This window comes from Pituophis catenifer, unplaced genomic scaffold, assembly GCF_029215685.1.
Source record: "Pituophis catenifer annectens isolate HBS135680 unplaced genomic scaffold, rPitCat1.0.hap2 SCAF_1, whole genome shotgun sequence".
NCBI classification, from domain to species: Eukaryota; Metazoa; Chordata; class Lepidosauria; order Squamata; family Colubridae; genus Pituophis; species Pituophis catenifer.
The window spans coordinates 354,452,371-354,476,408 of record NW_027256881.1 but is presented as its reverse complement, the minus strand read 5'-3'; the positions used below and the strand labels follow the sequence as shown (position 1 = coordinate 354,476,408).

Sequence of the window (24,038 nt, the reverse complement as noted above, 5' to 3'; positions counted from 1 at the left end):
AAGGATGTTAGTGAACTGTGGAGAGACTGAACACCCATTGAGAACAACAGGGAGGACAGAGGCAAGAGTGGAAGCAGGAAATTTATTACTGGGATCAGAGCCAGCAGTGGAACTGGATCTAGCATGAATTCATCCTCGAGCGAGATGGTGGTTCCTATTTTAAGGAGGCTTTGGTTCTCCCCCTCCTCAAGAAATAATTTATGGATCCTACTATGTTAACAATTTTTATCCAGTATCCTATCTCCCTATTTTAGAGAAGGCTGTGATAAAAACAGAGTAGAGTAGAGTAGAATACTGAAGTTTTATAAAGTGGTACTAATACTTCATGTGATTTTGATTCTATCCCTCTGTTTATACAATCAAGGATTGTATTCGCTTTTTTGGTAGCTCCTGCACACTTCTGCCTCAAGTTTAAGTGATCATTATAGTCAATGATGTTGAGTCACGATGGATGCACTATGCTCATCCCACTCTTACCAAACCTCATCTAAAATCACAACCAATGCCTTTTCCATCCTGTTGGAAGAAATATCCATCTGGTTCAGTTCCAAACCGGGAGAAAGACACTGGAAAAATGGAGGCTGATTGGAAAGATGGTTTAATGATGAACAGAACCAACAGCAATCCTGGGTCAGCTGACCACATGGAGTTGAGAGTGGGGTTTTTTTATATCTTCTCTTGGGCTTTGCATGTGAGCTTCCTGTTCCTGTGCAAGAACGTGTATTCTATTGACTGTTGTCAGACTGTTATTATTTTCTTTGCAGATTCTGGAACTGTTGCCATTTTTCAGAAGCTCCTGAGTCTTTATGTAATTCATGAAAGGGGAACACTTCAGAACGTTTGGATCCTAACTTCCTCTTGGAAACTTAGTGTAGTGGAAGGTGTAGGTATCTGGCAAGCTCTAAAGCCCTTGCATGGGGCTTTGCATGTTAGGGACCACACTGTAGATATCTCAGAATTCAGGCACTTCCTCTTGTCTTTAGACCCTTTGAACCTACAAGGTGATATGTTCCTATTGTTCTGGTGCATTGCATTGCCAAGAAGATCCACTTCCTTGCCTATCAAGAGACCCTGGGATACACTTTATTTTCTTTAGCACTTTCTCTCTCCATGATGACATCTGCTATCTTAGTGATATTCCTTAAACATCGTGACACACCAATTGTCAAGGCCAACAACCAAGACCTCACCTACATCCTCCTGGTCTCCCTCCTGCTCTGCTTCCTCTGCTCCTTCCTCTTCATCGGTCAACCTGGGAAGTTCACCTGCCTTTACCATCCTCTTTTCCCTCGCGGTTTCCTCTGTCTTGGCAAAAACTATCATGGTGGTTCTGGCCTTCATGGCTACCAAATCAGGGAACAGATCAAGGAAACTCTTAGGAAAACCATTGACTAACTCCATTGTTATAGTCTGTTCCCTGGTCCAAGCAATTCTTTGTGCCACCTGGCTGGCAACCTCTCCTCCATTTCCCAACTTTGACTTCCACTCTTTGATAGGAGAGACAATCTTGGAATGTAATGAAGGCTCAGCTTCAATGTTTTATGCTGTCCTCTCGTACCTGGGTGTTCTGGCCATCATTTATTTTATTTATTTATTTTATTTTATTTAGATTTATATGCCGCCCTTCTCCGGAGACTCAGGGAGGCTTACAATGCGTTAAGCAATAGCCTTCATTCTTTTGTATATTTTATACAAAGTCAGCTTATTGCCCCCACAAACTGGGTCCTCAATTTACCTACCTTAGAAAGGATGGAAGGCTGAGTCAACCTTGAGCCTTGGCGAGATTCGAACCTGCAGTAATTGCAGGCAGCTGGTCTTAATAACCAGCTTAATAACAGGGTGCCTTAGACCACTGTACTACCAAGGCTCATCAGTTACACAGTGGCCTTTCTGGCTAGGAAATTGCCGGAGAGTTTTAATGAAGCCAAGTTCATTACTTTCAGCATGCTGGTCTTTTGCAGTGTTTGGATCAGCTTCCTCCCCACCTACCTGAGCACCAAAGGGAAGTCCATGGTGGCCGTGGAGATCTTCTCCATCTTGGCCTCTGGGGCTGGTCTCTTGGCTTGCATCTTTTTCCCCAAATGTTATATTATCCTACTGAGACCCCCATCTTAATTGTAGAGAAAATATAACAAGGCACAGTATCTGACTAATGTAGTTATTTGGAACTTTTATTTTGATTTTGGGCACTTTTAAATGTGATGTGATTTCCTAAAAATGATGGCATGGGAGAGGGCTTGTCCATTAAATGATTGGAAATCATGGAAAATATTTTATAATCAGCAATAATCATATGTAGTTTTATGTTTCATTAATGCCAGTGAGAGTCTAGTGATCAACTTGGAAGTAGCCATTGATATTAAAGATGTGGCTATTAGTTTCTAGCAGGGACTGGGAGGCCTTTTTCATGGTCACTCATGCCTGTTGACCTCCTGTTTGGATTTATATTTTATAAATTTTAATCAAAAGAGTCTTTGAAATCTGAGGGTGAAGTTCTCTTTCAGTGTTTTTAAGCACATTTGTTTTGATAGACTCGTTAACTTGCTGAGTTCCCTATGAACTCCCTTCATGTAATTGGTTTAAAAAATATTTTTTTCCCTCTAATCCTGGAGTTAAATAAATAGCTATATAGTAAATAGCAATAATAATCAAGTGCCTAGAAATAACAGGAGTCAGCAGAAATGCCAGAAATAATGCACAAAGATTGATGGAACAATGGAAGACACAGTTGAAGGTCAGTGATGAGACCCTATCTCTATTTACTAGAGGGATTGTATTTGCTATGTGGAAATGATGCCGTTTCATATTTTCCAAAGATCCTTGTGCATTTGTGTATTTGGGCCTTTAACCTCATTTCATGCAACACCAGTTGTTCAATACTACAGTCATCATAAGCTCACGAGCGTATACAGAAGCTGGTACCTCACAGAACTCCCCAACTGCTATTTCCATTATTGGCTCACCACCAACCTTTGCAGTCCATGACTGCCTTTACATCCCCAAAAAATCTGTCTTCAACAGTTACAAAACATAAATAAGGCTTGGTAAAGCTCTCCTCAATGAGAAGCAGGAATAGCAAAGAACAGCAATCTTGCAAAACAGGCAGGCCATGGACTTGATGCTGTTCAAAATGGCCCGTGGATGTGAGGGATTTCCTGGTTTGGGTTGATTCAACCTTACTGACAATTCCTTGCAAATAAAAGCAGTATGTGGTGGCCTATAGGTGGAGCAATCAGGAGGCTGTGAGTTCGATCCTGGGTACAGGCAGATATTTCTCTCTCTGTGCACAATGAGAATATATCTGCTGCGAACTCTGCATTGGCAACAGGAAGGGCCAGTAAACACTCAGCTCCATTTAGTTGCCCTGACTCCACCCCACAAGGGATTATGGGGTCAATAAACGACAAAAAAAAAGCAGTATGCAAGATGTAAAGGATCAGGCACAAGGAGCTACAGAACAAGCCTCAGTCTGGTTGTAAAACTTGGCTCTAGATTGCCTAGCTCTTCTGCCTGGCATTAAGGTCTTTTCAAACATTGTTTCCAGAAGAGTGAGCGGATAAATCCAGTCCTTTCAGGATTTTGCCCCCCAAGAGGTGAAAAGGGAGAAAAGCTGTGAGGAAAGCAAATTGTTGGAGGAGTGAGACCCTCTTAGCAAGACAGAAGCATAGAAGAGGAAGTTCTGCTTTTGGGACCCTGAACTCCTTGCTTCTCAGTACATTTTATCAAAACTGCTACTGCAAAACAACTGATTGGGTTTCTTTTTATTAAGGCAATAATTCTCGAGACTACTAACAGCAGATGGGTGGGAAAGTAACCTGACAATTGTTATTTATGGATATTTGTGCTTACAACATCTATTGTATTTTTTATACGTATGATCATCATTTCGCACCATTTTCTTGGTTTGGCTTGTTAGCAGTCAAAATACGTCTGACTCACATAGCTATATTTCTCCTTGTCGTTAGTTGCTCCTTTGTATTCAGGTCTGGCCTCAGAATAATAATGAAGCACTTGGGGATGAAGACGCAACCAAGCAGACCAGCACTGGAGGCCAGGATGGAGAAGACCTGCACAGCCACCATGTATTTCCCTTTGGTGCTCAGGTAGGTGGGCACAAAAGTCACCCAGACACTGCAGAAGACCAGCATGCTGAAGGTGATCAACTTGGCTTCGTTGAAGGCCCCAGGCAGATTCCTGGCCAGGAAAGCCACCGTGAAGCAGATGGCAGCCAGGAAGCCCATGTAGCTGAGGGTGACGTAGAACATGACAACGGCCCCTTCGTTGCATTGCAGGATGATCTCTCCAGGCTGGGAGTGGAGGTCAGAGTCAGGGAAGGGGGGAGAAACTCCCAGCCAGATGGAACAGATGATAATTTGTACAGCAGAAGAAGAAAGGATGATGGAGTTGGCCAAGCTCTTCCCCAACCATCTCTTCACTCGGTTTCCTGGTTTTGTGGCCAGGAAAGCCAGCACCACCGTGATGGTTTTGGCCAAGAGAGAAGAAATGGCCACTGAGAAGATGATGCTGAAAACCGTCTGTCGGAGAAGGCAGGTGGCTTTCCTTGGCTGACCAATGAAGAGAAAATTAGACAAGAAGCAAAGCAGGAGGGAGACCAGGAGGATGTAGGAGAGGTCCCGGTTGTTGGCTTTGACAAGGGGAGTTTCCCGGTATTTAATGAAGATGAGTAAGACAAAGCCTGTGGTTAGGACAAAGAATAGAGCAAATGATACCAGGATGTTGCCCAGATGTTCTTCATAAGACAGGAAGGTTATAAATTTGGGGATACATTGGACTTGATCCTCATTTGGATATTTATCATCCGGACACTTGGTGCATTTTTCTGTATCTGAGAAAACAAAACAAAAAAATTTTTTTTTAACATATTATCCTTTCACCTTTAAAGAAATACATTCATGGGACAAGATGCATTTCTTACCATCTTCTCCACAGAAGGTTCATAAAAAGAATATCATTTTCTTAAAAAAACAATATTTCTAATTGTTTATTGAATTGGGGAATGTCCTAGGATATTAATGATTTCCTTTGTAATGTGGAGAATCTTCATAGAAACCCACATTATTACAGGTAAATAATAAATCAGTTATTCTTTCTAGACACACTTCCTGAATCCTCCACATGGCACTTCTTAATATACAGGACTCAGAAGAGGCTAACTTTTGGAATCTAGTTTGCTGGCAGGGAAAGCCAGTCCTGCAAATAATCAAGAACGAATCTTGGGAGCGGTGATAATTTATTTGTCATGAGATGTCCTCACCATCTCATTGTGGACCAGCAACATCTTCTCAGTGATCCTCAAGGGGGGAGCCATATAAAATGCATTGCAATCCCAAAAATGGACGATTGAGAATCTTCATAGACCATGCATTGCAATAATCCTTCCGGGAGATGGACCCAAGATAATTCTTCAAGTTTCAAAGAACTCAGATCTTCTCAGAAAGGTTAAAAACTACAAGGACGCCTCTCCCAATTGAAAACCAGAAGAGAGATTTTCTCTGAGAGTAGTGAAGCTGGTGCAATCTGTCAAATCCTCCTCTCTGTTCCCAGCCACTCCTTCATGTTTGTGATCCCTTAGATAAGAAATTGTGCAGTTTGAAAATAAACAAGCTTCAAACTTTTAACTTGGACTTCCATGAAAATGCTCTAGCCTGTTTTTTTCTTTGGTATCACCCACCTTCCTGAGTGGAGAAGGTCCCCTCTGGACAAGGAACGCAGTCGTAGCAGCAAACGGGCTCTCCTTCTCGAGCCCTCTTGACAAATCCAGGATGACAGTTTTCCACACATTTGGACTGAGGCAGGGACTAAGCAGAAAAGAAGGAATGCCAAAAGTAAAACCTCAGAACTCACCATCCATGGAAAACGGAGGTAGACATAAGCCTTAGGGAAGTAACTAGGCTTTGGTTAAATAAATACGAAATATCACCTGACTTCCCACTCCCTATCAGTGACAATTTATTCCATTCCATTCAATCCAATTCCATTCCATAATTCTATTCCATTCTATAATCCTATATCCTATCCTATCCTATCCTATCCTATCCTATCCTATCCTATCCTATCCTATCCTATCCTATCCTAAAGGTCTTTTCTACCTGATAAAGTCTGGAGTGATGGAACTGAGAAAAGATTTAAACGTTCAGCGACAGACAACTATTGGCTTCCTCCTATGGCCCTATTAATATGGATTCCTCCGTTCTTCCTATAGCCATGATTTTCAAGGATGATGGTCTAACCATTAAATTCTATAATAAAATTTATTCTAAATGGTTTATTAATTTTTATTTTATTAGATTTTTAAAAAATAAGTAGAACAATGCAGTGATGAAGAAGGAAAGTTCTGTTCAGCAGGATACTAAATTGCAGAGGGGAGACAAAAGGGCCATGATCTACGTCATAAAGTTTAGTCACCCAGCGTCCCATGTTGGAGATGGCTGGATCAACTGAAAACAGTGTTCCATACTAGAGCATCTGAAGGACACCTTGGTCAATAGCACTGAAGCTTTCTAAGCCACCTAATAAAATTAGAAGAGTACCACTCCCTACATTCAATTCTCCATCTTGGTGACTAGGATTAGCCCACTTGAAATGGGTTCTAGGGCTTTGGAAGCCGGAGAAAAGTCTCCAATATTTTCCCTACCTTGTTGAGCGACTTTAGCCTTGACAGAGCATCTTGGTTGATAATTACTCTCTGTCTTTCAATGCTCCCAAGTTTCAGTTGGATGGGATCCTCCTCGGAGAGAATTAACATGCATACAAAGTACAGATCTGCTGTTACATCTCCGTTTTGGTCCAAGTAGAGTTTAAAGTGGGAAAAATTCCAAAATTCATTCTTCTCAAGGAAGGGGTAGAACTGGAATGAATTCATTCCCATATTTTAAAAGTAGAACCCTTCTTTCTTGCTTTTTTCTTTTTATCCCATGTGGTGTTTTAACATTTGAATCTTTCTTCAACAGTTGTCTAAGTTGCAAATAGGCTTGGTCGGGGGAAAAGTGTTACCACTATCTTCAAAAGTTAAAAAAGGTTCAACAACATTTGTCAACCACATATTGAGAAAATATAGATTGAGAAAATAAATAATTGACAAAGTTTGTCAATTATATGGAACATTCTTGAGCAGCTCACAAATAAATTAACAAAGAGATTATTTATACATTCCCTGAAAACAACAGGGTGATTACAAGAAAGCAGGGATTTGTCAAGAAGAAAGTTGCCAATTTAATTTTCTCTCTGATAGTTGACAGAAAAAAAACACATCCTAATAAGCTAATTCTACCTTATTGTAAAGCCACATCAACAGAATCTTGCAAATCTGAAAGTACAAATCTCCCACCATCAGTTTTGATTGCCTGAAAAGTTAGGGATGATAATTTTTGAATTCCTTTTTTTTTTTTGCCTGTTATTCAGCTGTTGCCTGCCCCTCTTATCTGGTTGTTCCCAGGAAATCTTCCCCATCATTCCTCAAGATCATTCTGACATGTCATTACACTTCTTTAATGAAATGTAGGGATGGCGATAATAAAACTTGATTTTAGCAAAGTACTAACAAATTACTTCCTGGGATTATGATTAGGAAGCTACTTACATAAGATCTGAATTGTGATAATTAGGTGGAGAAAAACTGTCTTGAGATGAAAGGATCTGCTCTAGCCATGAAGAAAGACAACAAGGGAAAGAACTGTGTTGGTTTATGGCAGCTGAAAATCAGAAAATGCTTCTAGGAGAACCATTTTCAAATAACAAATAACAATCTCTTTGTTGAAGAGGATAGTGCACTCTTCCAATTACTAAAAAAAAATGATACACAGAAGATTAAGCACTATCTGTTTACTGTTATTCCATAGTTTATAGATATGGAAAAATGAACTCAGTGACAAGACTGAGGAGATTCTGGCTGAATAAGAGGAAAAATGTCATAAAAGGAGGAGCCGTTTTAGCACTGAGCCAGTGAACCTGAGAAATTCAGTCTCCTCTTGTCCTAATGCAAAGACTGAGCAGATATAGGCCAAAGAAGCTTCGGCTGGGATTCATGCAGAAAGGAGTGGTTAGGCTAGATGGCCTCAAGGTCTCCATTACATTTATAAAAGTAAAATTCTATGATGCTAATCACAAACCATATACCTACAGGAAATTATTTAAAACTGCATGCATCCTTTTCAAATTAGCAGTGTTTAATATCAAATATTAATAAATATTAATATTTATCTACCATGATGTAGCTTCTTTGGAATATTAATCCCTGATCAATTAGATTGGCCAAAAGTATTGGACTTTTGTAGCATAATTAGGTTGAGATGGTTCTCGTTCTTTTCCATTGGGCTTCTTCTCAAACAGAACTGAGATTAGGGGACTGGAGACTAAAACATATGAAGAATGGTTGCAGGAACTGGGCATGACTGGTTTAGTGAGGAGAAGGACCAGGGGAGACATGATAACATCTTCCAATATTTCAGGGGCTGCCACAGAGAGAAGGGGATCAAGCTATTTTCCAAGGCACCTGAAGGCTAGAGAAGGAATAATGGATGGAAATTGATCCAGGAAATTCAACCTGGAAATAAAGAGAAATTTTCTGACAGTGAGAACAATCAACCGATGGAATAGAAGTTGCCTTCAGAAGTTGTGGGAACTTCATCACTGGAGGCTTTCAAGGGGAGATTGGACTGACATTTGTCAGAAATGAACTCCTGTATGAACTCCTGCCTGGGCAGGGGGTTGGACTAGATGAGCTACAAGGTCCCTTCCAACTCAGTTTATCTAATCTAATTAATGGACACTTGGCAGGGTTCCATACCTGCCATGGTTGCAGCCTTGGAGCTCCCAAACTCTCTCCGCCCTCCTTCCTTCTCCTCCTGTATCTGGAGGAATATGCAACATTCAAGGCATGCGCCAGATTCTTAATGATACTGTAAATATGTTTGTGATTTTTGATCCGTAAAGTTTTCTTTTCTTGTTGGGCCTCCATTGATGCTTTCTGGGTGCATCTTCTCCGACCATTGAAAGAAGAGACACGGTTTGAAAAAGAACAGTGAAAATACTGATCTTCAAACTGGACATCTACAAAGAAGTAGGGTTCAAACGCATCCTCTTTTGGCCATTGTTTCTCCTGAAAACAAAAAGACCAAATACTATGAACATATTTGAGACGTCCGTGTTTTTTCAATGAATATGTTCCCAAATTTGTGGTCATCCAGACTTTCCCTTCAATGGGTCCTGGCAAACCTTCAAGAGTTAAATGGAAAGGAAGGATTCTGTCTGAAATGGAAATGTATTCTAAGAAGTGAACAAAGACATTGACTTGTCTCCACTTAGAGAGGGCCTCTCTGAAGGGTGCCGGATGTCTAGTCATTGAGATTCGTTGTGATATAACCACACAAATTCCATTCCTGATAAGCATAGGAGTCAAAATCCTCATGAAATTCTCTCCCTTCTCTGTGTCTGAAGCAAAAAGGCCAATCAAGCTCCATCTGAAATGGAGGAGCAGTTGGACAATTGCTGGGTACTGGATCCCTTCTTTAGGGAGCATCCAGTGATAAAAAGGGAATTGACTTTTATCACTCAGAGCCTCTGAAGCAGTTAGATAACTGATCTGAAAAGACAACAAAGAATGCTTATGTTTGGGTTCGGATCAAGTCCAAAACATTAGCTTTTAACAAATCCAACTTCATTCTCCTAAACTTGTTAGAATAGTTTATTGTTGATTAGTCATGAGGCCTACAAAAATACAGAATATAAAACACAGAACATTAAGAACACAATATATAAGCATAGAATAAAAAAATTAAGGAAACAAGAACACAAATAAAGAATGAAAATCATACTTCTGTATCACCCTTATAATTTCCCACAATCAGACCCAGATATACAGATTTTAGGTGAACTGTTTTGTTCCAATAAAGTGCTGTATTATATATAATTTTTGAATTCTCATAGCATAGGAAATGAGTTGTTTTAATATAAGGATCACAATTGTTTTTATAATGTGCAGTCCAAGCTTTGGTCCCATTTGCTACAAGTGTCCAGCAGAATCTACCCAAGCCATGAAGATGGTGTCATGAGAAGATATGGCTGCTTTGATGGTTGCCTCCTTCTCAATATGGATCCCAATCACCAGCCATGAGACCTCAAATGGCTATGGTGAAAAACAGCTCCTGAATTCCATTGAGAAGATGCAAGTGGGGATATTGATCACCTACCAACTCTGCTCTCACTTTACCAGATACACACACACCCACACACACACCCACACACACCTGTGGGACTTTGTAGGTGCCTCCTAAAGTTGACATCTGGATGGAGATGTCCCTTCTTGCTGCATCGAGAAGAGCCAAAAGACCGTCCTTCTTCCCACAGCTGTAGTTGGGGACGTTGGCTTCTCCAGTAGAGAGTATGTCCAGCAAAGCATCTGAAGTGGCAAGTGAGTTCAGCGAGTTGTCATGGATGTTGTAGCCAAGTGTGAGATTGTGCAGGAGCTGTGGGTTCTTGTTAGCCATGTGAATGGCAAAAATGAATTGGACAATTCTAAACTTATCAGAAGATAACCTACCTGAAGGTGCCCACCTGTGAAAAAATATTCATATTATCAACACTACCATCGAAAACAATAAAATGATATTGTTTAATGTATTTACTCTTTGTCACACAACCCTATTGAATTTTAAGCCAATACTGATCCAAAACTAGAGGCAAAAATTAAACCATTCAATGAGCATTTATAGATAGATACAGATACAGATTAAGAGAGTTGGAAGGGACCTTGTAGGTCATCTAGTCTAACCACCCCCCCCGGCCCAAGCAGACCCTACACCATTCCTAACAGATGGCAGTTCAGTCTCTTCTTGAAAGCTTCAAGGGATGGGCTTGACATAGGAAATTGCAACCTTTTCAATAGTTACTTTAAACAAAAGTCAGATGAACTCAGGGCTGGATGGGGAGGAAGAAATAATCTGGAGTTCTTTTAGCTGTTTCTCCATTTTTGGATTTGAGTCTCTTCCAGGAAATTAGGTGGGTCCTTCCATATAGGAGTAAGTGAAATAAGGAGGAAAAAAGGAGAATATTACATCTGAAAATGGAAGGAATGCAAATCCATCATCCTGAATGACTTACGCATCAGACTGAGTAGAAGGAGCCATGTTGAAAGGCAACGTTATATTTGAGCTTAATGTTGCCGTGGTGACCATGCTAATGAGATGGTCTCCTGGCCTGTAATAGCTTGGTGGATTTTTTCCATCCCGGTGCTCCAAATTCATCGGGCACTTCCTCCTAAGCTTTCCAGAGACTGGCTGGAACAATGGCAGCATCAGAAGCATCAGAAGCAGAATCAGGAGGTCCATCATTCCTTGGGCTGAATCAATCCCTTTCTAAACAAGGACACCAAGAAGATACAGAAGAATTCCAGGCTTCCCACAAGATGGAAATGCCAGCGGTTCTCCTGATTCAGACAGAGACAAGCCGAGCTTCATCTGGAAAGGAGAGAAAGTACGTTCAAGAGCAGAGCTCCTACCTGTCCCAAAACTTGTGCTAGCAGAGCCTGACCCGAGTCATTTATCCTTTTCTGATGCAAGATCCCTTCCTTGATGCTTCAGTCTGATGTTTACATCTAGGCAGTCGCTGGAGAAGTGACAGAAGAGGTCACAGAGAACAGGATGGTGATAATTACACTGTGAAGCAACTTCTCCTCTGGGAACCCTGAAGTTCTACCAGGGCTCCATGTGAGGATGGATGTCTGGAGAAAAGCCTCAGAATCACAGATACACACCTAGGGACATTATTCTGTAGTAGATGTGGTCGTTCCTGTCCAGACATGCCCAGAAAATGATGTGGATGAAAGAAATTGTCTTCTGATGTCCTTCAACTTGGCATCTTGTCTCCAGAGATCGCTGGGAAAGGCTACCATAACTATAGATTGCTGTTTGATGCAGGGGTGGGTTATAATTTTTTTTTACTACCGGTTCTGTGAGGGTGGCTTATTTTGTGGGCTTGATGGTCATGTGACTGGGTGGGCGTGGCCAACTCAATGTCACTCACATCAAGCGGTGCCTCGCCTGGCCCCTCCCCTCCCAGCCATTCCTTGTCACACCCAACCTCAACTTATCTATAGTTCTGTAAAAATGTTGTTCACCTTTTTTCAACTTTATTATCTACATAATATAGATGCACTTTCATGGACCACGGAAAGGAGGAAATGGCTCACATGCTTTGCCCAAGAGTGTGATAGGCAACAGGCTTTATGGGGCTGCCAGAAAGAAGGGGGGGGCAATGTATTTTCCAAAGCATCAGAAGGCAAAACAAGAAGCAATGGATGGAAACTGAACAAAGGGAGAAGCAACCTAAAACTAAAGAGAAACTTCCTGACAGTGAGAACCAATATAGGTGCAGAAATATTTCAGTCATAATTTCACATATAAAATAGCCATTTGTGTAATACAACTTGCCTATTGTTCAAAACAATCATTAGTATTATGGCTGATGTTTGACAGCCAGCCTAAAAGTCAAAGATCACAAGAGTGCTTCTTTCTCTGTATGTATACAAAACATCACATACCAGGAATAGCATATTAAGATGGACTTATGCAGTGGTGGATTTCAAAATTTTTTACTACTGGTTCTGTGGGTGTGGCTTGGTGGATGTGGTGTGACAGGGGAAGGTTACTGCAAAATCCCCATTCCCTCCCCACAACACTAACCTGCTCTGGGAAGGAATCAAACTCATCCCTCTTCATTTCCCCAAATAAAATATTACTCATAAGAAAAGCAAGGAAAAATCAAGCTGCTAAGAAGGAGCCTGTCTGATACTCATTCCACATTCCTGCCAGCTGCATAAAGGAAACTTTGTAAGAAGAAAACAGCTACCGGTGCTTAGAGATAATAGAGAGTGGAAGCTGGAAGTTCGGCTCCATTTACAAGCTCATTCAAGAGCTTGTAAACTCATTCAAAGACAGGATATTTCACAATGGAAATCACCATGGGGTTGCAATGGGTCGGACATGACTTCGCGACTAACAACAAGAAGTTTCAATTGAAAGATTCTTCTCTTGATATCAACCTCTCCCAGTCTCTCACCATTGACCTTCAACTGTGTCTTCCATTGTTCCACCAATCTTTGTACATTTCTGGCATTTCTGCTGACTCCTGTTATTTCTAGGCACTTGATTATTATTGCTATTTACTATTTACTATATAGCTATTTATTTAACTCCAGAATTAGAGGGAAAAAACTATTCTTTAAACCAATTACATTTTTTTTAATTTTTTTTAATTTTGATTTATATGCCGCCCTTCTACGGAGACTCAGGGCGGCTTACAGTGCGTTAAGCAATAGCCTTCATACTTTTGTATATTTATACAAAGTCAGCTTATTGCCCCCACAATCTGGGTCCTAATTTTACCTACCTTAGAAAGGATGGAAGGCTGAGTCAACCTTGAGCCTGGTGAGATTTGAACTCCCAGTAATTGCAGGCAGCTGGTCTTAATAACACGAGTCCCTGCTAGAAACTAATAGCCACATCTTTAATATCAATGGCTACTTACAAGTTGATCACTGGACTCTCACTGGCATTAATGAAACATAAAACTACAGATGATTATTGCTGATTATAAAATATTTTCCATGATTTCCAATCATTTAATGGACAAGCCCTCTCCCATGCCATCATTTTTAGGAAATCACATCACATTTAAAAGTGCCCAAAATCAAAATAAAAGTTCCAAATAACTACATTAGTCAGAGACTGTGCCTCGTTATATTTTCTCTACAATTCAGATGGGGCCTAAGTAGGATAATGTAGCATTTGGGGAAAAAGATGCAAGCCAAGAGACCAGCCCCAGAGGCCAAGATGGAGAAGATCTCCACGGCCACCATGGACTTCCCTTTGGTGCTCAGGTAAGTGGGGAGGAATGAGATCCAAACACTGCAAAAGACCAGCATGCTAAAAGTGATGAACTTGGCTTCATTAAAACTATCAGACAATTTCCTGGCCAGAAAGGCCACCGTGAAACTGACAAAGGCCAGGAAAGCCAAGTAGGCGAGGACAATGTAAAACATGGAAGCTGAGCCTTCATTACATGCAATGGTCCTTGTCCTTGTTGGCGTATTGATCTTCTGGGCAGGGGTCACAGTGAGCTGCATCTGAAATCAAGAGTCAGTGTGCATTTCACAATGAATCAACAAAGGCAAATCATCCATCCATATTGACAATGCTGGGAATAGGTTAGTCAGAAAACTAGATCTGTTCTCTGGCTCAACTTCTCTGCTTTATTCTTCAAATCCAGTCATTCAATCTTTTTTATTGTAGGGAAGGATCAGCAGACACAGATCAATGGATCTCCTGTTTCTCTAGCAAGTCTTTGAATATCCTGGGAGATTGATAGTTCTGAAACAAGAACTATCCTTTATAATAAAAATTAAAGCTTGAATCTCACATCCCATTCTTTCACAAAAAGATTGAGAGCTGTTTTTCCTGATGGGATGTAAAAATTCTCTTCCAGTAGAGAATTTATCAATTGTGCCCTCAAACTATATTAGTTTAGATAGTAGTTTACATTCTTGAATAAGAGAATCTGCTAAAAAGTATGAATATATTGAAGCATGTAAATTCTACCAAAATGATGCTAAAATTAATGTTTTCCCACTGAATGGCTGGAATATGAACATTTGAATGTCCTACCTGTCTGATTAGAAATAGTCCCTTCTGGACAAGGGTCACATTCAAAGCAGCAGACCTGGTGGCCCTCTGGAACTCTCTTCCTCTCTCCTGCCTGGCACCTCTTCATGCTACATGCCATGCTTTTTCCTACCTGTGCTCAGATTCTAACCAAAGAGAGAACTGAGGGCAGCTGAGTCTCGCCAAAAAAAGTAGCTAGTCCTTTGCAAGATACGGTAAGCTGACATGTCCTTTCCCCTCCCCTTGGAATAGCCAGAGCATATTTTTTAACACGGATTTTCTCTTGGAAGTATTTTGTGGGTAATTCCCACAAGGGGATACACTCAGAATTATACTTTCTTATGATAATTGCAAGGGAAAGCAACTGTCCTATCCACTTAGCACTGGATTTGGTTTGCACACCAGAAGGGGAAAAAACATCTTTGTGTCTCTTGTTGTGAATCCACAGTTTGTACAGATTTTGGAGTCAAGGTGAAGTTGGGTGTTTCACCTCCACGACCTCCATTCACAAAATGGAGTTGGGCCTGTGCCATACATGGAATCAGGATGAAGGACCCAAAGCAAACAACCCAAATGTCAACTCACGAAGATTTCCTGACCTGCTCCTGAGTTGCCATAGGCAGTGGGATGGGGAATTGAGCCTTGCAGCTGCATCGAGGAATTTACACCTCAAGTCTAAACAAAGCACATCCAAGCCGGCCAAAGACAAGGCCATCTCCTAATAAACAGCTGGATTTTTCTGGAAACTTTGCTTGAGGCTCCTGCAGTGGCACCTAACCTGACACCAGACTCACTGCAGTGATTTATTAGAAAGTACTTAATGCAAAGATCTCCACCAAAAGAATAATGGGAGACGCACTCCTGCAGATTAAATGCACCCCTATTTATGCATTTCAGAAAGGAGGGCACAAATGATGCTTGGATACATATTCCTAAGAAATGACATAATAGCTCTCAGGTGACTTCCTGACCTTCTGTTACTGTCTTCCAGGAAGAACTGTTATCTTAATAGAAAGAAACCTCTCAGTTATGTTGCCACAGAAATGTTGATAAAGCTTATTATGTTATGTTATGTTAATTTTATTTATATACCGCCCTTCTCCTGAAAGGCTCGGGGCGGTGTACAGCCAACTTAAAAACATAAATATACAGACATCATCATTAAAAAGTAATTAAAATCAATTAAACAGTTTTGGCCAAAATTTAAAACCCCAAGTTAAAACTCCAATTTAAAAACCACTTAAATAGACAGCCCCGTCTGTCGGAACAGTAGGGTCTCAAGGGCACAGCGAAAAATCCGGAGGTCAGAGATTGTACGTATTTCCGGAGGCAGTTCGTTCCAAAGGGCAGGAGCTCCCACTGAGAAGGCTCTCCTCCTGGGTGTTGCCAGCCGGCATAATTTGGCTGACGGCACCCTGAGGAGTCCCTCTCTGTGGGAGCGAACTGATCGGTGGAAGGCTATTGGTGGCAGAAGGCGGTCCCGTAAATACCCTGGTCCTATGCCATTGAGAAGTAGGCACTTTAAGGTTGCCCCAATTTGCACACATTCCCTCCACCTTTCAATTTTCCTAATGTCTACATGTTCTCCATACACAAGAACATGGCTTATGCCATAGTTTTTTAAGATAGTATGAATGCTAATGGATTATGGTGGCATGTACAAACAAGTTGTACACTAGAAAGCACTAGCAGTAACACCAATCCTTTGATGGGATAAATGATTTAGAATAGAATAGAATAGAATAGAATAGAATAGAATAGAATAGAATAGAATAGAATAGAATAGAATAACAGAGTTGGAAGGGAGTGTAGAAAGTTAGCACCCACCCCCCTCCTAGGAGAATGAAATTGTCAGATGTAAATGCCTTATTCTCTAATGTGTAAATAGTATATGAACGGGGTATCAGGGGTTAATTTATTCTTCACTTCTTAATGTATTCATAATTCACCACTCCCATACCTAGCTCCACCCATTGTATATATAAGGAGCTATATGCACCCATTTTCCTTGCTTCTATCTGTGAATATTCAGTGAATATAGAATGCCTAATGTAAATAAAAGGAGAAATATTTAAACCTTTAACTCTTACTAAATTTATTGAGTCTGACCCTGAAAATATTGCAACAATCTGGTAGCAGAGGATGGTTAATTGACTCAATAAAAAATTTAAAAATGTCTAAGAGAGATAGGCCCAACACCAGGGCATACAGCAAAGAAATGGAAACGGACCAAGAAATAATCGACGAATCCACAAACGCGATTTCGAGAGAATCCGAAGAATATACCACTGAAGACGAAGAAATAATAGATGAAAATGATGATCGGGAGGAAATAGAAATAGAAAACAACGAACTCAGGTCAGAGATATTAAAACTATTAAAGAGTCAGAAGAATGATGAAAGCCTCATCGCGAACCTCCAAGACATGCTGAAGAACAGCGGAGCAGCGAGAGAGAAGCACATCACTAATGAAAAACCAAAAGACCCAAAAATAGTGAGTGATATGACTGCAGAAAAAAATACTGTGAAGAAGAAAAACGGTGATCCCGCGCGAAATTTTGAATGGCAACCATCTTGGTTTCAACAGACCTCCAGGGTGAGCGAAGCAGAGCCAATCAGAAAACTCAATTCAAAATTTCTGGCGCGAAAAACATTATCAGACAACGAAAACGAAAAAGAAGATTCAAACACCTCAGAAGAATCAGAATCGGAAAGTGAAGGTGATTCAACAAATAATCAGATAAAATCAGCAATGAAAACGCTTTTTGCTGCATTTGGGCCAAAACTAAAAATTACCAAAAAGTTAACTAAGAAGCGAGCGAGCAAGCCAGTGCCTCAAGACCTAACCGCTCCCATCCTGACTACAAGAGCGCCGACGCCTGAACCCAGAGAGCCCTGCCGATACCGCCCCACGCCACAGACCGAAGCAAGCACCAATGCTCTCAAAAGAAGAGGAAGAGCAGCCACCATCGTCAGGACTCCCAAGATCGAGCCAGAGACCGATTCGTCTGAGGAGGAGCAGAACGAGCGAGCCGCAACGACGAGAACCTCTCACGACGACTCCAGGGACGAAATGGACAACGCGCATGCGCAAGACTACGCAGACGGTCCGGGAAGACATGAATTGCTGAGAAGACCATGCAGGCTCATTGCGAGCATCCCCATGCCGTTTTGTAACTTTCAGCATTTACGAGACCACGGACTACCTCAGGTTGTAAGTAATGGACCTAATAATGTCGGAAATTTACCCAGTGACTTCCCAAAGCTGAGGATAGATGGCATTAATTTACAAGAATGGTATCAGCAGCTCCAGGTTGTCTTTATGAAAGAAAACTTACTGTTTTTTATCACTAGTCCCCCAAAAAGACCTTGGACTCTAAAATTAGACTGTTTACATCATAGAGCATTTTTCTTATTAATTTCTAGTGTATCTCCTGCAATGTATCACAGCATTAAGCAAAATCTGACTGTTTCAGAAATTATTCAATGCATGTTCAATTTGTTTCACAGTGACAGTGTAGCTACTACCACAAGGATGTCTAAAGATTTCTTTTCATCTAGGATAAAACCAGGGGTTTCCATAAGTGAGCACTTAATATCTTTAAACAAAATAAGAGCTGAACTGCATTTAAGGGGGGAGGTGATTTCAGACCAAACAATGAAAAGTGTTATCATCAACTCACTTGACCCATCATGGGATAATTATATGTCACACTTAGACACAATCAATCTAGGATACTTATCCATAGAAAGTCTATCCAATAAGTTAATAGCAGAAGACAATTCAAGAAGGAATCGTTCTAACAATCACATAGAACACAAACCATATAGAAAAGTAGCTTTTCAAGAAAAATATAATGAGACTTTTAGATGTCACAACTGCGGATCCAGGAAACACAATAGAAGAGATTGCCCCAAAATTTCAAAAGAAAGACATAGGTCAGAATATAGAAACAAATACAATTATAGACAGTCTTCCATGGATAGACATAGATATAGAAGCCCACCAAATTACAAAGAGAATAGAGGGGGCAGAGATAATTCAAAGGATAGAAAATCTGGTTCACTGAATGGGTTAAATAAACAAGACAACATTAACATACAGCAGAATGAGAACAATAATTGGCTTATTGATTCTGGAGCAACTAATCACACCACTAATAACAAAAATATATTATCTTCATTTGTAGAAGATAAATTTGTAATAAAGGTAGCTAACCAAGAAAAGGTTCAAGTATTAGGTAGAGGGAATGTAACCTTACCTGGCCTAGGAAAAATAGAGGGGGTATTACTAATACCTGAAATACCTCATAACATACTAAGTGCCATAAAACTAAGCAGGGATTCTGATATTAACATTGTTTTTTCTAAAGGAAAAGCGACTTTGGAGAAAAATAAAATAGATATAGGCACTGTGATGATTAAAGGAGGCCTACCTTATCTAATAACAAAGGAAAAATGGTTGCACAACATTGATTCAAATATGGAAGATTGTATTGAAGTAGATGATGAAAACATTAGCAACAGTGACAATGATGAATGTAAAATATCTCATGATCACAAAGATGCACATAATGAAAAAAAAACCAAAAATAGGCAAGCCAATTCATGATGAGTGTGCTCACATCTTACATAGGAAGTTAGGACATGCCAGTTTTCCTGTAGTACAAAAAATGACTGAACACGCAGAAGGTGTTAAAATAAAAAATTGTGAAAACTATTTGGAATGCTCAGTATGTAAATCTACAAAACTAAAAACTAGCCCCAGGCCAAGAAAATCTACTAGGTCAACCAACAAAATTTTTGATTTAGTACACATGGACTTAGTTGGTCCACTAACTCCATCAATCACTTATAGAAAACGTTACTTCTTGACCATAGTGGACGATTATAGTCGCTATGGATTTGTTTATACATTAAAACACAAAGATGAAACCTTTCAGAAATTTAAAGAATTTTATAAACGCATAGAAACACAACACAATATCAAAATAAAACAAATCATGACAGATAGGGGATGTGAATTCATGTCTAAAGAATTCTCCCAATGGTTGAAGGACAAAGGAATGTTACATTACACATCTAGTCCATTTTCTGTGTTTCAGAACGGAATTGTAGAGAGGAAGAACTCAACATTACAAACCATGATTAGATGCACATTGGAAGATGCTGGCTTAAGCAAACAATTCTGGTCAGAAGCCCTACATTATTCCAATTACACACAAAATAGAACCTGGTCCAGCATTATAAATAAGACACCATATGAAGTGATGTATAATAGGAAACCAAAATTAGCACACATGCACATATTTGGAGTCACTGCAGACGTACACATACCTAAGCAATTAAGAAGAAAGGGAGAAAACGTGTCCAGAAGACTCAGATTTATGGGATATGAGACAGGCACTAAAGGGTACAGATTCATTGATAATAATAACAAATTTATAGTTTCCAGAACAGCTGTGTTCCATGAGCAAGCCAACTGGTCTAAAATACATCTTAATGAAATATTTCCAAGTAACAACAAAGATACAAAATCTCAAGAGAAAGGGACTATAGAAAAGCAAAACATCAACAAACATAGAAACAAAACCAAAACATGGACAAATAGCCAACACAAAATAAAGACAGATACACTAACAAAAAAGGAAGCAAGATATTTGCATGATAATAATAGTAAACCTGAAAAAACAATTAGAAACACCAGAAATCAGATGCCAAATAAATACAAAGATTACATAATGCATATGGATGGTGAGTCAACTACACCTAATACATATGAGGAAGTGTTAAAATTTCCTCGTAAAGAAAAAGAAAAATGGGAATTAGCAATGAAAAAAGAGATGGAAAGTTTACAAGGATTAAACGTATTTACACCTGCAATTGCACCAAAAGATAAAACAATTATTGGTACTAGGTGGATATATAAAATTAAAAACTTAGAGGGAGGCAATACCCTATACAAAGCTAGACTAGTTGCACAAGGTTATGCACAGAAATATCCGGAGGACTATACTGACACATATTCCCCCACAGTAAGAACTGAGAGTGTCAAAACAGCTCTAGTAGTAGCATCAGCACTCAATCTCGATGTATTCCAATATGACATACAGACTGCGTATCTACACGCAAAACTAGATAAGGAAATATATGTAAGAGCACCTCACAGTCAATACACAAACAAGAATGAGACTTGGTTGTTAAACAAGAGTTTATACGGGTTAAAACAATCTGGTAAACGATGGTATGATTGTTTAGTAAAAGTACTTAAAACTATGGACTTCAATGCTACCACCGCTGATAACTGTTTCTTTGTCAAAAAGGGTGATGATTACATAGAATTTGTATTGATCTATGTGGATGACATTTTGTACATAGGTAAACATAAAGAAAGAAGAGAAACATTTGTAACAAAGCTAAATGAACATTTTTCACTGAAATCTTTGGGCAAAGTAAATAAGTATCTTGGTGTTCAAATTAGTAAAACTAGAAGAGGATTCAAGCTTTCTCAGAGAGATAAGATCATAGAGCTCTTGAACAAATGTAATCTAAGCGATGCTAAACCCTGTGACACTCCTATGCAGACTGATTTTCTAAGGAATGCAGATGAATCATCCCCTGAGTTCAAAGATAACACATTCTATAGATCAATCATAGGTTCCCTTCTTTACATTTCCAATTGGACCAGACCTGATATCGCTTTACCCCTCAATTTATTGTCCAGACATGTCAGCAAACCAACAATGTACCATTGGGAAGCTGTCAAAAGGATATTAAGATATTTAAAGAATACCTTAGATTTTTGTTTGATATTAGAGCCTAATAATGTCAAGGAGCCAAACCTAACATGTTACGCAGATGCGGATTGGGCTGGAGACACTTCATGCAGAAAAAGTACATCTGGTTATATATTCCTCCTTAACGGTTGTCCAGTTTACTGGTACACTGGCAAACAAGATTTAGTAGCCACTTCAACAACAGAAGCAGAATATGTTTGTCTATCTAAAGCAGCAAATAACCTTGTATGGTTTAATGACTTAATTTCTGACATTTGGAAAAAACCCACCTTGCCTTTTATCATGCATGAAGATAATAAAGCGGCTATCGAAATATCTAGATCTGACGCCATTGGACAAAGGTCCAGACATATAGATATAAAATTTAAACATGTGAGACAGTTATCTCAGGATGGATTTATTAAAGCGGTGCATTGTGAGACATCAGAACAATTAGCTGACATATTAACAAAACCTTTGCCATCTAAACAACATAAATACCTGACTTCTAAGTTATATGTTTTGTACTGTCCTGAATCTGAATGTAATTGGTGTAGCATAACGAATCGGCATTTAGAGGGGGATTTGTCAGATGTAAATGCCTTATTCTCTAATGTGTAAATAGTATATGAACGGGGTATCAGGGGTTAATTTATTCTTCACTTCTTAATGTATTCATAATTCACCACTCCCATACCTAGCTCCACCCATTGTATATATAAGGAGCTGTATGCACCCATTTTCCTTGCTTCTATCTGTGAATATTCAGTGAATATAGAATGCCTAATGTAAATAAAAGGAGAAATATTTAAACCTTTAACTCTTACTAAATTTATTGAGTCTGACCCTGAAAATATTGCAACAGAAATATTCTGGGAAATATTAAAAAAGCAGAATATTATATTTCCATGGATGAGAAAAGGAGAAACATGTTTTTAAAGACAAAACAGCTTCCTGCAGCTCCCTGCCTCCCCCTCAGCTCCAGGGTGATGGGATTAAGACATGGCCCTCAGGACATGATAGGATTAGCCCTCTACCCATCTCACCACATGGCACCTGGGAAGATTATATCACCTAGCAAGGTTCAACCACGCCTGGGACACAGACAGGCTACAAAGTTAGCTAAGAGCCCTGCCCCCTGGGAGTCTGACAGTCAATCAGAGTACATTTCTTACACAGGAACAGGAAGTAAGTTCAAAGCCCAAAAGAGGGTATAAATCTCTCTCTCTCTCTCTCTCCCCCATGTGCTTTTTTGCCCAGGACCTCAAACCACGTGGTCCTGTCCACCATTAAACCATCTTTCCAATCAGCCACCATGTCTCCAGTGTCTTTCTCCCCCCCTTGGAACTGAACTCAGATGGACATTTCTTTGAACAGGATCTTGAGGGTCATCTAGTCCAACCCCCTGCCCAACCAGGAGATCCTACACCATTTCTGACACCTGGATGTCCAGTCTCGTCCTAAAGGCCTCCAGTTCTGGCAATTTGTTCCACTGGTTCATTGTTTAATTGTTCCATCCAACTTCCTTCTTCATAACAATTGCCAAAAATGTTAAGAATAGCAGGAGTAGGAAATAGCCATCAATATCCATTTCACATGGTCTTATCCATTAATAATGGATAATAATGGAGCCAGCGAGTGTGGATTGGTGAAGTTACAAAGTTTCCAAGTTGCTACAAAGTTGCCTTGTTTGTTATAAGAGAAACAACTGGAAAATTTCTCCCTTTTCAATATTTGACTCTGCTTTACTTCAACTTTTATTTGATCAAATCTGGGGGACTTTTTTAGAAGTCTTTGTGCAGGAGGGAAAGGAAAAGGAACTTCCCTCTTTAGAAAAACTAGATCACGTGGCAGGATGGCTTCAAAGAAGCAGGAAGGGAAGGCATCAGGGGGGGGATCCCCCACACACAAACCTGAAACGCAACTTCCCCCTGCTCAACAGCTACAGACTCAGAAAAAAGAATTTGATGTGGGAGATTTAAAAGAATTTATTTCAAAAATTTTGGATGATAAATTTCAAAAATCTCAACAGGAGATAGATGATAAACTTCAAAAATCACATCAGGGGATAGATGATAAACTTCAAAAATCACATCAGGAATTTATGCAGGAAATTAATGAAGTTAAAGATATGGTGAAACAGAACCAAAACAAGGTGACCAAAAAAATATCAGAAGTGGCATCTGGCCTGGCAGAATTTATTGGGAAAGTTGATTTTAAAGTTGAAGAACTTAAATCAGAAGTTAATGTTAAGATGAAAGACAATGATTATAAAATTGCTGATGTTGACAATAAAATGCAGAGAGTTGAAAACGAGATTGTTATGATACAATTCAGGGCAATGGAGTTCGCTATATGGCTTCGGGGAATTCGAGAGGAGGAAAGACAGGATTTGAGACAAGTTTGTTCTGAGGCCGTGGCCAAGATTCTACAAGTTAATCCTGATGTGGTTTTTCACAAAATAGACAAAATTTACAGAGTGAACTCCTGGGTGGCCAGACAAAGACAATTACCCAGAGATGTGGTCATATATTTTACAGATAGAGAAATAAGAAATGATATCCTGCAGAAATCCTTTTACACTTCT

General features: G+C 39.7%; 1 protein-coding gene and 1 pseudogene across 1 annotated transcript in view; both read right to left on the bottom strand.

The window, feature by feature from the left end:
• LOC139313926 (vomeronasal type-2 receptor 26-like) overlaps window positions 1-1,401 on the bottom strand; it is a 42,878-nt gene extending 41,477 nt beyond the window's left edge. Inside the window, exon 1 of the mRNA XM_070939415.1 lies at window positions 1,191-1,401. Coding sequence (XP_070795516.1) covers window positions 1,191-1,401 — 211 coding nt within the window. The remainder of the gene's footprint in view (window positions 1-1,190) is intronic.
• A 2,534-nt stretch (window positions 1,402-3,935) lies between these two features.
• Window positions 3,936-11,348, bottom strand: LOC139313917 (vomeronasal type-2 receptor 26-like; annotated as a pseudogene).
• Window positions 11,349-24,038: the final 12,690 nt, after the last annotated feature.